We start from the raw sequence: 13,737 nt of genomic DNA, 5'->3' as shown, positions 1-13,737 counted from the left end.
CGGGGACATTAAAGGAATGTTCCTGCAGGTGAGATTAGTAGAGGAGGACAAGCCCCTGTTACGGTTCCTATGGAGAGAGAAGCCAGGAGATGAGCACCCAGCCATCTACCAATGGGAAGTCCTCCCCTTCGGAACGACGTGCAGCCCCTGCTGTGCTACATTTGCACTACAGAAACATGTAGCAGAGGACCCAGCAGCGGACGAAGAGGTCCGACACAGCGTAAAGAACAGCTTCTACGTAGACAACTGTCTACAAAGCCTTTCAACCCAGGAAGAAGCCGAGGCTCTCCTGATTAAACTCCGCGCCTCATTGATCAAAGGCGGCTTTGATCTCAGGCAGTGGGCCAGCAGCGATCCGCAAGTACTGCGCAGCCTCTCCTCCGAGGACAAGGCAGCCAGCAGCGAGACCTGGATGGCTACAATCCCGGGAGAAGCCCAGGAGATGACCCTGGGATTGGTGTGGCGATTCAAAACAGATTCGCTTCACTACAGACACAAGCCCCTGACTACGGAGCAGGGAAGGCCGGCGGCGGCGCCGACCACCAGACGGAGTGTGTACACAACACTCGCCCGACAATATGACCCGCTAGGATGTATTCTACCGTACACCACCAGGGCAAAAATGATTGTACGAGCATTGTGGGACAAGGACCAGGGCTGGGACGACCCCATTCCCGCACACCTTGCATCCACCTGGAGAGAGTGGGAGATGGAGCTCCACTCACTCCCAGGCGTTAATATGCGCCGAAGCTACTTCCCACCCACGGTGAGGCCAGAGACATGTAAAATGGACTTACACGTCTTCAGTGACGCCTCAGAGGTCGCATACGGATCAGTAGCCTACTTGCGGGCCCAAGAAGAGGGGGGAGAGATCTACACAGCATTTGTCCTCGCCCGCTCGAGAATAGCCCCACGCAAGCAACAATCTATCCCACGCCTAGAGCTCTGCGCAGCCCTAGCCGGAGCGCACCTAGCCACGCTCATCCAACGTGAGCTCACCATACCGGTGTCTAGAACAATCCTGTGGTCAGATTCCACGACAGTACTCGCCTGGATCAAATCGGACTCATGCAAGTACAAAGTCTTCGTGGGAGTCAGAGTCACCGAGATTCAAGACTTAACCGAAGAGTTAACCGGAGAAACAGAGTGGCGCTACGTTGATACAAAACAGAACCCAGCTGACGTCATCACCCGGGGAATGCCCCTAGATGACCTCACCCGTCGCAATGTCTACAGTGACGGCCCAGCATTCCTAAAGCTCCCGGAAGGAGAGTGGCCCACGCCTATCCCGAGGGAAGCCAGTCAGGAGGAGGCTGAGAATAAGAAGCCTGTGTTCTGTGGATTGAGCACTGTTATCTCCGCAGACCCCAACATAGATGATTGCACTACCATAGAGAGTGCACAACAAAAGACAGCCCTGTACGCAGTACTTGGGGCCCAGACTGTGGCGGAAGAAGTCCTAATGACAGTCCTCACGGAGATTGAGGGAGTATTGAACTCTAAGCCCCTCGGCTACGTCTCCAGCGATGTGGCGGATATCGACCCAGTTACCCCCAACACACTCCTGATGGGGCGGCTAGATCCCGCGTTACCCCAGACAATGTACCGGCCTGAAGAAGCGAACGGCCGACGAATGTGGAGGTACAGCCAAGTATTAGCCGACAAGTTTTGGAGCAGTTTCCTACTGCACTACCTACCGTCTCTACAGACCCGCCAGAAGTGGGTAAAGGAGAGAGACAATTTGACAGAAGGAACAGTCGTCATGATTATTGATCAATCACTGCCCAGAGCTATGTGGCCGGCCGGCCGCGTAAGCAAAGTGATCACCGGTGCCGACGGCAAGGTCCGAGCAGCTGAAGTGCTTGTCCAGGGTCGCACTTACACCCGTCCCGTGGCGAGGCTCATAGAACTGCCCCGACTCCCAGACACAATCGATGATGACCATGACCCTATAACCCTATGACTTTGTGAAGTTGACTGACCCGTACAGCAAACCCTTATGTGTAAATAGACAACGCGATTAATCTGTCTCTGCTTAACTGATTAGGTCTGGGACCAATCAGGGGGTGGCTGTTGTGAAGGGCCAGATTAAACCGAATATATATATTTATTATATATATATATTTAATTGTATTTGTATATTCTCTAATATTCCCTGATATCCCTTGTATATTCCTTGTACAATATGCATTGAATATCCATTCTAGCCTACTGAACATCCCATAATAGTCTCCATTCTACTATTGGTCGAGACCTTGGTGCCAGGCTGCCATACCCCCCAGACCCAGTTCAAACGTACCGCTCAACATGTACGAACAAGTCCTAGTTCCGCGTAGGAATCTGGCTACCGCACCACTAACGGTACTATTTGTTCATAGTGCGTATATATACTGCGCTACTAAAGTAGGACTTCCTTTTTAGTCCAGTTTCTTACCCTCCAATAGAGTGACAGACGTAAAGCCTCCCCGCGACGCCACGTGTGGGAGTAAGGCCAAGTTCGGCCTACCATCGGTATTGAGACATCGTGTATATTAATATTTGAATAGTCATATTTGGCACTATATCGTCGAGTTGGACGTAGTCTATTAAGCTAATAATAGTCTGTTAATATATAGTGCTTCGTACGGTGAGAATACTATCGTAGTCAGTACCCCATCGTTTCGGGCAGAGAACTGGCTGCTTATCCAGGGTGGCCGACCCCATGTGAGGCTGCACCCGAGGAGCCCCAGAGCCGACGAGCGAGTGGACCTGCATACCGGATTATTCTACCGACGACAGCCCGCCTTCCCAGGCACGGATTCTGCTTTGTATACAGTGATTATTCTATGGATAAAGACCAACACTGCCGTGTGTTGGAAACCCCCCCCCCGGAGAGGACGACAGGTGAGGAGACGCTCTACACGACGAGGTCGCTTCACGTCTCTCCATCGTGGACCGAAGGAAGCCGGCCCACAGAGAGTCCAATTGCTTTCATCTGTGGATCGAGGATCGCTGAGGCACCGAGCCGCACAACCGTGGGTTCTCCCAGGATACCCTCGGCCAGACGGATACAGCCAGACTCTACCCCCCCCCCCCCTTCTCCAGTTGTCTTACAAGCGACCGGAATTCCCCCCTAGTGTATCCAGTTCTATAATCATTAAAGTATCATTGCTGTTATTCCTTAACTATTCCAGGTCGTATATGTACCACCTGCGCCTTCAGAGATTGGACATTCTCTATTGATATACCGACGAATACTCTTGCCATAAAAGTGCATACTAATTCCCATTCATAAATGTGATTGATTTGATTAAGTGCTTGCTCTACACACCATCGCTGTGTAGAAATAAAGACCTATTTCTAATTCGTACATTTGTGTTGGATCCGTTTCATCTACGTGACAGTGTTCATCATAATATATTTATGCCGAGTACTGGGTGGCCGAATATTAAGTACAAAGGTAGTGGTAGTAAGTATCATATCTAGTAATACAGTCAGGGAATTGTACCCCTCAGTTACACCGTACATACATACATACATACATACATACATACATACATACATACATACATACATACTTACACACACAAAGACAAACACACACACATGCATACATAATACACACACACCCATACATACATACATATATACATATAGCAAAAAATATATATTATGAAAAGTATGACTTTATTATAACAACTGGGTAGCACTATTAAAATAATTAGCAACAGAATGTCATGCAAAGTTGTTCTCCTTATGCCTAAAAGGAACACGCCACTTACCGACTTCTTCAGAGTCAGACAAGAAGATGGATACCAATTTCCTCTCTGTGGGTTGAGTTGAAAGCCATCCGGCTGCAAGCTAGCCTAGCTTAGTTTAGCAAATTAATGGAAGTGGATACGGATCACTAGCCTAACCTCCCGGAGTTTTAAGCTAGGCTACTGGTCCATATCCACTTTGCAGTATACACATTAATTTGCCATAACCTAGTCCTAGATATTACGATACATCTGATCTAATAGTCTTATTAAAAGGAATTCTAGGTGTGGTATCTCGCAAACTGTGGCAAATTCACCACCACAATTTGTGTTTCCCCCTTTTAGTAGGAAAAGTATCAAGTATTGAAATTCACAACTTTGTACAGTATCAAAACGAATGTTGATATTGTGACAACAACACTACTAGACACATGCAAGTCATGGAAACTTGTTATTATGTAAGGGATACGAGGTCATTGTCGCAAAATAATTGACCGACACAGAGTTTAGAACACTGAGGCGCCGCGCCGGGGTGTTCTAAACGCAGTGAAGGTCAATTATTTTGCGACAATGATCAAGTATAGGCTATACATTATCCCGCTTATTACATGGCTAACTTACTAACAATATACCTAATTCATTTTACACCATCGACAAGACGAGATCAAATGCAGACGCAGTTGTTCTGTGGCTCCGCTGTCAGCCCAAATAAAGTTATTATTATTATCGCCGGCAGGTCTGTGGTCTGATTGCACTGATGAGTGCAGATGTGCATATGCTGAGTTTAGCTTTCGTGACTGCGATCTAAATGCTTGATTGTGATTGGTCAATAGCGCTAGTTACCCATATCACCGGTGATTATTGCGCGTTGCCCATGGCAGGGGCAACCGAGCGCTATTGACCAATCACAATCAAGCATTTCGGCGAATGTTAAAACGCCATGTAATAATGTTGGATAATAGTGCAGGTGGTTATCATTCCATCTCAAGACTTCAAAGGGGAATACCAGCCATTTTAATAATTTACATGTTATTCCTTTGTCCCAGGGCAGTTCGGTCAATATTCCTGAATTAGACTGCTCTGTGGTGTGGGGATGGCTGGATTAAGCAGCCACACCTGCCCTGGGTCAGGCTAATTAGACCTGGGAGCAGGGGTGTGGCAATGAATGCACGCAGGTTTAATCTGCCATCCCCACACACAATGGTGAGAGCTTCCGTCATGACAAGGTTCCATCTGCTCTGGCCATCTTGCCACCTCTTCAATAAACTGGTCTGCTGTTGATACCATCTCTGCCTGTGTCTGTGTCCGAGAGCCCTTAGAAAAGCCACTTGTGTGGCACGTCACATTGGATAGACAATGAATGGGGCACTAGCTTTGTGGGACCATCAAATGATTGCGTGAGCTCTTACACCCAATCATTTTTTTTATTATTGTTCATATAAACCTCATTTAGGTGTGAGAACTCTACATTTAATAATAATAACCCTATTCATTGCCCTCAATGACCAGATGCTTTTACACTCCGATAACGTCACAAATTCTCCCTGATTTCTAGCTTTTGAAGAGAGCGGCGCATGTTCACAAATGTCGGCTGAACTGGCCTGGGGCACGGACATAATAATTTCTCAAGATTTTTTCTTTCACTTCATTGTTTGGTGTCATCCAGCTCTGTGGGATTTGATATCCAGATCAGAGTCCATATCTTTCATTGACGAACGTGTGCTGATTGACATTCTTATGTTGTCCCCATCGCAGCGATGAGCGTTTCTTCTGGGTGGGGCTGAACAAGAGAAACCCAGCGGACCGTTCCTGGGTGTGGAGCGATGGCAGACCTGTGAGTAACGAACCACGTCTTATTTTTACTACAGCGTCCACAGTGTGTTCAGTGTGGACATCACTGTGACAGCGCCAGTGTGGTCTCTGTACACGGTTTGCAGCACAAACGTCTTGCTGCCTAGGTCTGCTGCCCCTTCATGTGATGCTTGCTGTATTTGTGAAGAGCTCCGCAAAGTCTCAATTTGGGGCTTGGTTGCTGTAAGAACCATACGTACGAGTCACCCGCCCGCACACAACCGGTGTGAACAGCGACGCCCGTTAACATGGGAGCGAAAGTGAAGCGCTGATCGCCCGCGTTCGGTGGGGTTGGGCTGTTACAATAGCAAGGAGGCCTGTGAAGTTCTGAGTCATCTGGCCTCATGATGGTGCTATTCTTGAATTAACTATTCAACGGCTGGGATTGGGGGCCTGGTATGTGGATTGAGAGGTTTGGGGCCGTTCAGGGATATATGTGTCTAGTTTAACCCTTATTTTATTTTATCAGAAAATTCTGCTAAATCTAATATCTTTGTCTCCTTATCAGGTATCTATGGCCATTTTACACCAAGATTTCCACGAGGACGATGCATACAATCGGGACTGCACTGCTTTTAAGGTGGGCTGGGTATATTTGCACAGATGATTTTATTTAATTTTTTAAGAGTGAACTTTTAATATGGGCTGAACAGATCTGGGCTGAACAGATCTGCACAACCCTATCTGTGACTGAAAGCATTTGCACAGCTGTTTGTGGTCCTGAGAAATGTCACCGCACAACCCCCCCCCCCATTGACTTGGTGACGTCAGCTTCCCACATGGTGCCTTGAAGAAACATTCTAGGGTCAGGGATGGTCATTTTACTGGCCCATTAGCCTGTCTGTAGTATTTTTCATACTGGACTAGTACAAAGTTGTCCTCACTAGGAGTTTGAATTGGAGCAAATGATGACTGTAATGAGATTAAGCCTGAATACCACTGTTGTACTAATCCTTAAGTTCCTCTTGGATTCCCTTAATCCTTAAGTGAATGTGGTTACAGCAACAAACTCGCAATGAAAATTTTAGCAATCTGCTCATGTTTTCAAACCAAGTTGTGTCTCTGGCTACGTTTTGACGGAGAGAGTCTGAACAGAAACCGCAAAAGTCGTCTTGCGGTCTCACTTTTAATTTTGCGTTTCGACTAGCGTTTTGGGATGGAATTCTGCATGCATACGAGGCTGTAACGACTCGAGACGACGGAGCCCCGCTGTCACACGATTGGCGCATATGTCACATGACGTGCTGTGAAGACCCGCCCTACTCTGCCTCTGATTCGCAGACTGTGGGTGGGGGAATGTGATTGGACCAAAGCAGAGTCACTCACAGACAGTGGGTCCAGTCACTAATAGTTGTGATAGCCGTGGGACAGATTCTTGTGTATTTAAAAGTACTGCCAATGTAGCCTTCAGGTGATCGCCATGGATAGAAACGGCTTTGTTTACGCTTCTAGGCTACTGGAGCATGCCTGTGATGTAAGCAGTACGCGCGACGAGAGCCTTGACAACCCTTTCGTCATCGTTTTATGCGGTTTGACAGTTTAGATGAGAGCGCGAAGGTTTATCGTTTCTAGGAATTCCACCCTGGAAGGTGGTCTCACTTTTTTACGGTTTCACCCCGTAAAAACGCCGTTTCCGTATAAACGAAAGACTCATCCGAAAAAATATTTTTGCGGATTCACCTGCTAGCGTTTCCGTCTAAACAGGGCCTCATATGCATGCGGCATAACCCAGACTCTGACTGCTGGTGATGATTTAATATCCTCCTTCATTATGCATGTGTCCTTCAGTCAAACTCTTCCCTCTTACCATAAAATGTTACAATCTATGCCATAACACCACACATTTTCCCCAGAAGAATGCCATAAAATTATATTGATAAAATACATGACATTTGGCTTCAGGCTTCTATAGCAGCAGTAGATGTAAAGACGATAGTATGTTCCGATACAACGCAAAGACACATATTTGCTCATGAAGACATGCTAGTAGGGTGTTTGGTCTCAGCAGGAGCATTGTTAACATTTAAAAGTCACCCTTAGGAAGGCATCCAGCTTCTCTCTTATGTAATCCACAAATGGACTTTTACATTTATCAGAGGCTCTCTGCATCTCAACTTCAAGCTGCTGCATCACCTCTTAGCCACTGAGTCGAAGCTTTTAAATCCCTGCTTAAGACCCATCTTTTCTCTCTCTCCTTCAACCTACCCTGATCTCACCTGATCGGGGTCTGACCCTTAGATTAATCTGTCTAGTTTAGTTAGGATGTCTATTAGTGCCCATGTCTGGTAACCCCCTCCTATTGCTAGGTATTTTTAATTTTAATTTTAATTTTTTTTGGACCTTGTTGTGATGTGATGTTTCTTCTTGACTTGTTTGGGGAGGACGTGTATGGCCCATGGGGACATTGACGTGTGTTGTCGGGCCTTATAAATAAATGTGATTTGATTTGAGTTGGTGGATGAGGAGACGTCCAGTGGAGAAGGATCAGTCTCTGTGCAGCAGTGTAACAAATGTTGTTATCTGGAGTTTAGTTCCAGAGAGATTCTCATTGTTTTCTCCTCTTATGCCAAAAATAACTATCATAGGATCTGGCTGCATTTCAATTTCCAAGACCTTTTGTTTTAAAGATTGAACTCCGTTAAGTGGACAGGTTAGGACACACACCAAAATGAGTATGCTGGAGAAAGATGGCATCTGTCACATCTACATTTTGGAACATTTTAGAAAGTTTAGCTTTTGAAAAATGCAAGCGATGCAGAACCTTAAAGTGACTAAGGCTGCGTCGGGCACACATTGAGGTTCTCCTCCAGTGCCCCTTCTCTTCCACTGCTCTGTTGTCAAAGCCACCCCTAAATCCCCCTCCCATGCCGATTGTATGATCTCTAGTGATGGGTTAAAACTGCATAAAATAGCAGCAGAAACAATAGAATAGCAATAGAAATAAATGACAATACAATAGTTACAGTACAGATGTATTGCATAGTGACAACAGAAACGATGATAAATGGCACTAGATCATAATACAACAGTCACAGTATGGGTGTAGTGTGTGCAAAGTAGCAGCAGAGACATCAATATGGTCCATTGGCTTTGTATGCATTCGATTTCACGTTGTATTTGAACTAAGCATTTAGTCCTTCTCTACAAGTCAACACAATGACCTTTCTGTGATCAAACCAATGTACTAATCAAACTTAGAATATTTAGGGAGACAAATAACACACACACCACTGGATACTCTCTTTAATTACTGCTGCAGGTAATTCCAAATATCAAGTCCATAATATATAGTCCATAATATGTACAGTGTATGTTTACTTTTCTAGTAAATGAAAGACAAGTCCCACATGCACAGATTCACCTCTGCATTAAAGTACAGATGTTTCTCAAGGCATCGGTTATCTTTTATGTTTTCAGTGGATAGAAGTGAAGCAGTAATGTATCTAGGTTAGTAGTTGCGCAGTGGGGGGAAATTACTTATACAAATTAACTTATACTATGAGCTCTGCCTGGTGGACTTGTTGTCTTTATGGACAGGCTGTGCTGTGCTGCTGTGCTGCTGCTCTCTATAATATATTTACAGATGCTATATGGGCTATCATACTATCATGGCTGCTTTCCAACCCCTAGCCATGGTATAAAAGAGGAATTTGGCAAGTGATACTAAAGAGGATCAACTTAAACTCTCATTGATGACTGCTACCCTTGACCCAACATCTCATTGATGACTGCTACCCTTGACCCAACATCTCATTGATGACTGCTACCCTTGACCTAACGGAGACCATGGACACCACAGCCTGTCCTGCACCAGGCCAAATTAGTACATTACTGTAAACGTTGGCACAATACTGCAAACTACCCAGTTCCATAGCCTGTACTTACTGCCCAGTATTCTCACACAGGCTTTAACATTTAATTTATTGTCAGACATTTCCCAATATGAATTAACCAGATAACTTCAACAACACATCATGTCCACTGTGATGTGAAACATTGTATTTGAAATTACTAAGAAAGACAAAAAGCGAAGAAGTCCCCGACCTTTGAAGAGAGGTGATGATATGAGGAGTTTGGGTGGGGGAGGGGCCGTGGGGTGATTCTTTCTGATTTTGAGTATCTCCATGGATACCATCAGCTGGAAGCTTATTAGAGAAGGGATGCCAGGCTGCACCACACAGAAAATGTACTCACTTGCTATATTATTATGTTTTTAGTTTTGTCATGATTACTTTTTTTTATTATAATAATGAATTAAAAAAGATATATCTTTTTGCCATTCAAAGGTTCTAGAATACAGTTCTGGACTGGTCCTGCCCACTTTAACCTGTTAAGCCCTAGCCACATTTTCAGAAAATGCATGCAATATGAATATTAGAATATCAGGCCTATAAATTACCTTATTATGGCCAAGTGATTCATCTATGGATCGGGCCAAATCTCCTCTTTCCAATGGCAGGAGATATAAACACGACGTTCATGTCAATATTTGGAAGAAAAAAATGGTTGGCCTGCATTTGGCTGTGGCTGGTGTGAGCTGGTTAGTGTAGTTTTATGAAATTTAGACGTCCATCGAAAGCCCTGGGTCTCCTCTTTCTCAGGACTACGATTTCATGACTGCTTCCTGTCCTTGTGTCTAAATCATGCGGTTTCCGATGCAATGCGTGGAGACTTCGCTAATAACTTAAAATCATTGGTAAACAAACATAGTGCTGAAAATATACACTTTGACTGCTGTTTTGATTAGGGTTAGGGTCTTTACTCTTGGCTACATTTGAAAAAGAAACACATCACTTAATATGGACTGTATTGATCTATTTGTGACGTGAAATAAATCTTGGCCCGGTAGTTAAGAGGTTAAACCCTGATCGTGACCTCTCTCTCTCCTCGTCAGACTATGAAAAACAGCTTGAAGAGCCTGTTTGTGTTCCTCCTCCATGACATCCCTCCACGCCCCTTCTATGCCACTCCATTCCACTGTGATGCCAAGCTGGAGTGGGTCTGTCAGATTCCCCGGGGTAAGAAACCAACACTGATGCCAGCTTCTCTCTCATTAAAGGACCATACCAGTCTTTTTGACAAGTGGGTTCCAAGTCATTCTTGCCTTGATGCAAAAACCAAGGCACCCTTTTTCATCTCCACCAGGTGACAGCCTGGAGATCATATGTTTGCTCCTGTGTGTAGTTGTGGTAATGGTAATAGATGGTCTCTGTAGTTGTGTGTGTGAGTGTATCTGTCCGCAGCAATTCTTGCAAACTACTGGGCCGATTAATATTTTTGTGCTCAATCATGCTCTCCTGGTTTTAGCATTTGATGTTGAGTTAGCATTTCATGCAAATCAAGTGCTAACTCTGCCCGGCCAGGAGCTACTGGGGAGATGACAGATGATGCCTGTTTGGGATTACTTTTTATCTCCACCAGGTGGCAGCGTAACAAGGGAATTCCTTGAATTTTACATTGAAAACATTCATCAGTATGAAGGTCCCCAGCCTAATCTAGGCAAGTAGCCCCAAGGAAGAAAAACGGGTGTGAGAAGGACATAATATGTCTTATGTGGATATGAGACACAAGTGTCAAGCTAGCTACGTCACCCGGTAGGCTACATCTGAAATTCATCAAAGCATTAACCTAGCTATAGCTATCTGTGGCGCACACTCTTCCTCCTCTCTATTTCTCTCTTACCCATTGGCTTTTACAGTAGTGGCTAACGTAACTCAATGTTATGGTTATGTTATGGTTATAAAGTACTCTCTCCATCCCTAGTTGTGCATGTTGCCTAAAATGGCAATCGGTGAATATGATGTATGTGTTTATACAGCTACTTAGCCATTTCATGGTCCCCAATGTAAAGTCATGATTTACCCTAACAATTGGTAGGCCATATCTAACATGTAGGCTACTGTCTGCTGTCCTCGGTAGACTAGTGACTTGTCAACACTGTTGGGTTTTCCTTTTTTTTTGTAGACAGTGGATGATCTCTGTGCGAGTGTGTTTGCATACTGACAATTATAATGAATGGTAATAGATGGTCTCTGTATTTGTTATATATTGTAGGCGTGTTTGTTTTCTCTGTGAGAGAGAAGAAATGTGTGGCTCCTGCATCTCCCAGGTTTGTTGAATTACTTTTGTGCTATAGGGAGGTGTAGTCTGACGTCACCGCCCGCGAGGGAAAATGGATTATCGGCTATTGTAACAATTCTGCCGCATGAACATTGGAAAGCTTTCCATTTTTGCACAAAATGAGTTCCCTTCTATCACTAACATTATTGTTTAAGCATTTTTGGTTGAAATAAAATTCAGCGATTTTTTTCTTCTTTTTTTTTTACGATTAATTGCGAATATTTTCATGTTGAGCTATAGTTTGTGGATGAATAAGCACAGAAAGGTACGCCATGCAAATGTTCATGCTTTATTTGTTTTAAACGAGACAATTTAGAAATGGGCAATTTTGCGAGGTGGACTGGCCGGAAACAGCAATGACGTAACCACTACACCTCCCTATTCTGTGTCCACCCTGTGATGTTCAGAGGACGAGGCACATCGAACGAACTGTCTGACTGGATATTCAGTCTAGTTAGACTAGATGTTTTCTACATTGTTTTGCACAAAAACTGTTGTTTTTTCCAACATGGACGGAAAATGGGCGTTCTAAACATTCTGCGACATCCCTCTATTGACTCCAGAATATAGGCATACCACCTAGTGGAGATTTGCACTATACTCGGTGCACCTTTCTACTTTTTCATAATCCTTTATCGTTACAGGTTATTTTCTGCCGATTTACTACTGCCATAGGGCTCCATTGTATGTGTCTTCATTAGGGATGCTCGATATTGACTTTTTTACCGATTCCGATATTGTCCAACTCTTAATTTCCGATTCCGATATCAACCGATACCGATATATGCAGGGTTTCCCCCCCCAAAAAACTGAATAATTTCAGGTAACTAATAATTTCACTGGATATATATATAACAAATATTGTTATTGTTTTTATTTTTTTTTAAACCGATACCGATATTTTCCGATATCACATTTTACTGCCGATATCAGCCGATAATATCTGTCGGCCGATAATATCGGACATCCCTAGTCTTCATATAAACCCACATCTGACTAAAATGCAATGCTAACATCTGAGGTGCATTTGTTTTTTCCCCCTGAAAAGTTACTCTATTGTGCCTTAAAGGGGAACTATCTTATAAAAAGGAATAAAGGAATTCTTCCTTGGATACTGTATATGTTAAGAAGTTTATATCACAATGGCAAAACCTTTCAGAAAACAAGTGAAATATAAGATGTTAGCATATAGCATGGCATTTTAGTCAAATGTGGTGACTTTCTTCAGTTAATGTGGTGTTTTAAAACACATTCAGATACACTTGAAGCAGTGTCAATTGGCAGAAAATAACTACCAACATTTTCAGTAACAGTAAAAAGATTAAGGGAAGGGTGCCTTGATTTTTGTATCCCACATGTCAAAAATTTTTCTTTTTAAGGCTGCTTAAAACCTGCATGATGTTTACCTCCTAGATCTTCTCAGTATTTGGCGGCCACATAAGTGTCTAAATAAATGTAACAGAGTGCAACGATCATTATTTTGAAACCATGATAGTTTGTTGTTAAAAGTTACTTGCAGTGCTTTTGCTTAGTCACCGTTTGATTTGTCTTTTTGTTTTGTTTTTCATCAGGAAAGACGCCAAAGATCCCGGAGTGGTACAATCCTGGTAAGACAAACTATTGATGTCTGATCTTCTACATCAAATCAAATGCTCCCCATTCCGCTACATTGTCTGGCCAATCACCGGTGTTCCTGTGCGCTGTGAGCACCGCCTCTTGGTTACGTTCGTAGCCTCAAACAATGCTACTATTTGGGGCGAAGGACACACTGTAAAAAGTAGGAGAATCACAGAGACCAATCTACTAGAGGAAGATTACAATTACACTTATTATGACACCAGACAGCTTGAACACGAGACTTTTCATTTTGCTCTCGGTTTGCTTTATATGGGGGGCATTTGCCTTTGTTCTTTAACTACATATGAAATAGAACCACAGTTGGGGTCTAAAGAAATTAGCATTCTGCTATGATAATCGAGGCCAGCCCCACAACTTAAGCGACATAGGCGGTTGCCTAGACCGCCATCCA

At 44.0% G+C, this 13,737-nt stretch overlaps 1 protein-coding gene across 1 annotated transcript in view; it reads left to right on the top strand.

Moving 5' to 3' along the window:
* ly75 (lymphocyte antigen 75) overlaps positions 1-13,737 on the top strand; it is a 109,124-nt gene that overhangs the window by 53,267 nt on the left and 42,120 nt on the right. The window contains exons 14-17 of the mRNA XM_084337079.1: positions 5,493-5,571; positions 6,097-6,168; positions 10,483-10,606; positions 13,280-13,315. Of these exons, the coding sequence (XP_084193205.1) occupies positions 5,493-5,571; positions 6,097-6,168; positions 10,483-10,606; positions 13,280-13,315 (311 nt within the window). The remainder of the gene's footprint in view (positions 1-5,492; positions 5,572-6,096; positions 6,169-10,482; positions 10,607-13,279; positions 13,316-13,737) is intronic.

Source organism: Notolepis coatsorum, assembly GCF_963971535.1.
Source record: "Notolepis coatsorum genome assembly, chromosome: 20".
Classification (NCBI taxonomy): Eukaryota; Metazoa; Chordata; class Actinopteri; order Aulopiformes; family Paralepididae; genus Notolepis; species Notolepis coatsorum.
Note: the sequence above shows the minus strand (reverse complement) of the source record. Positions and strands in the feature narration are given on the sequence as shown.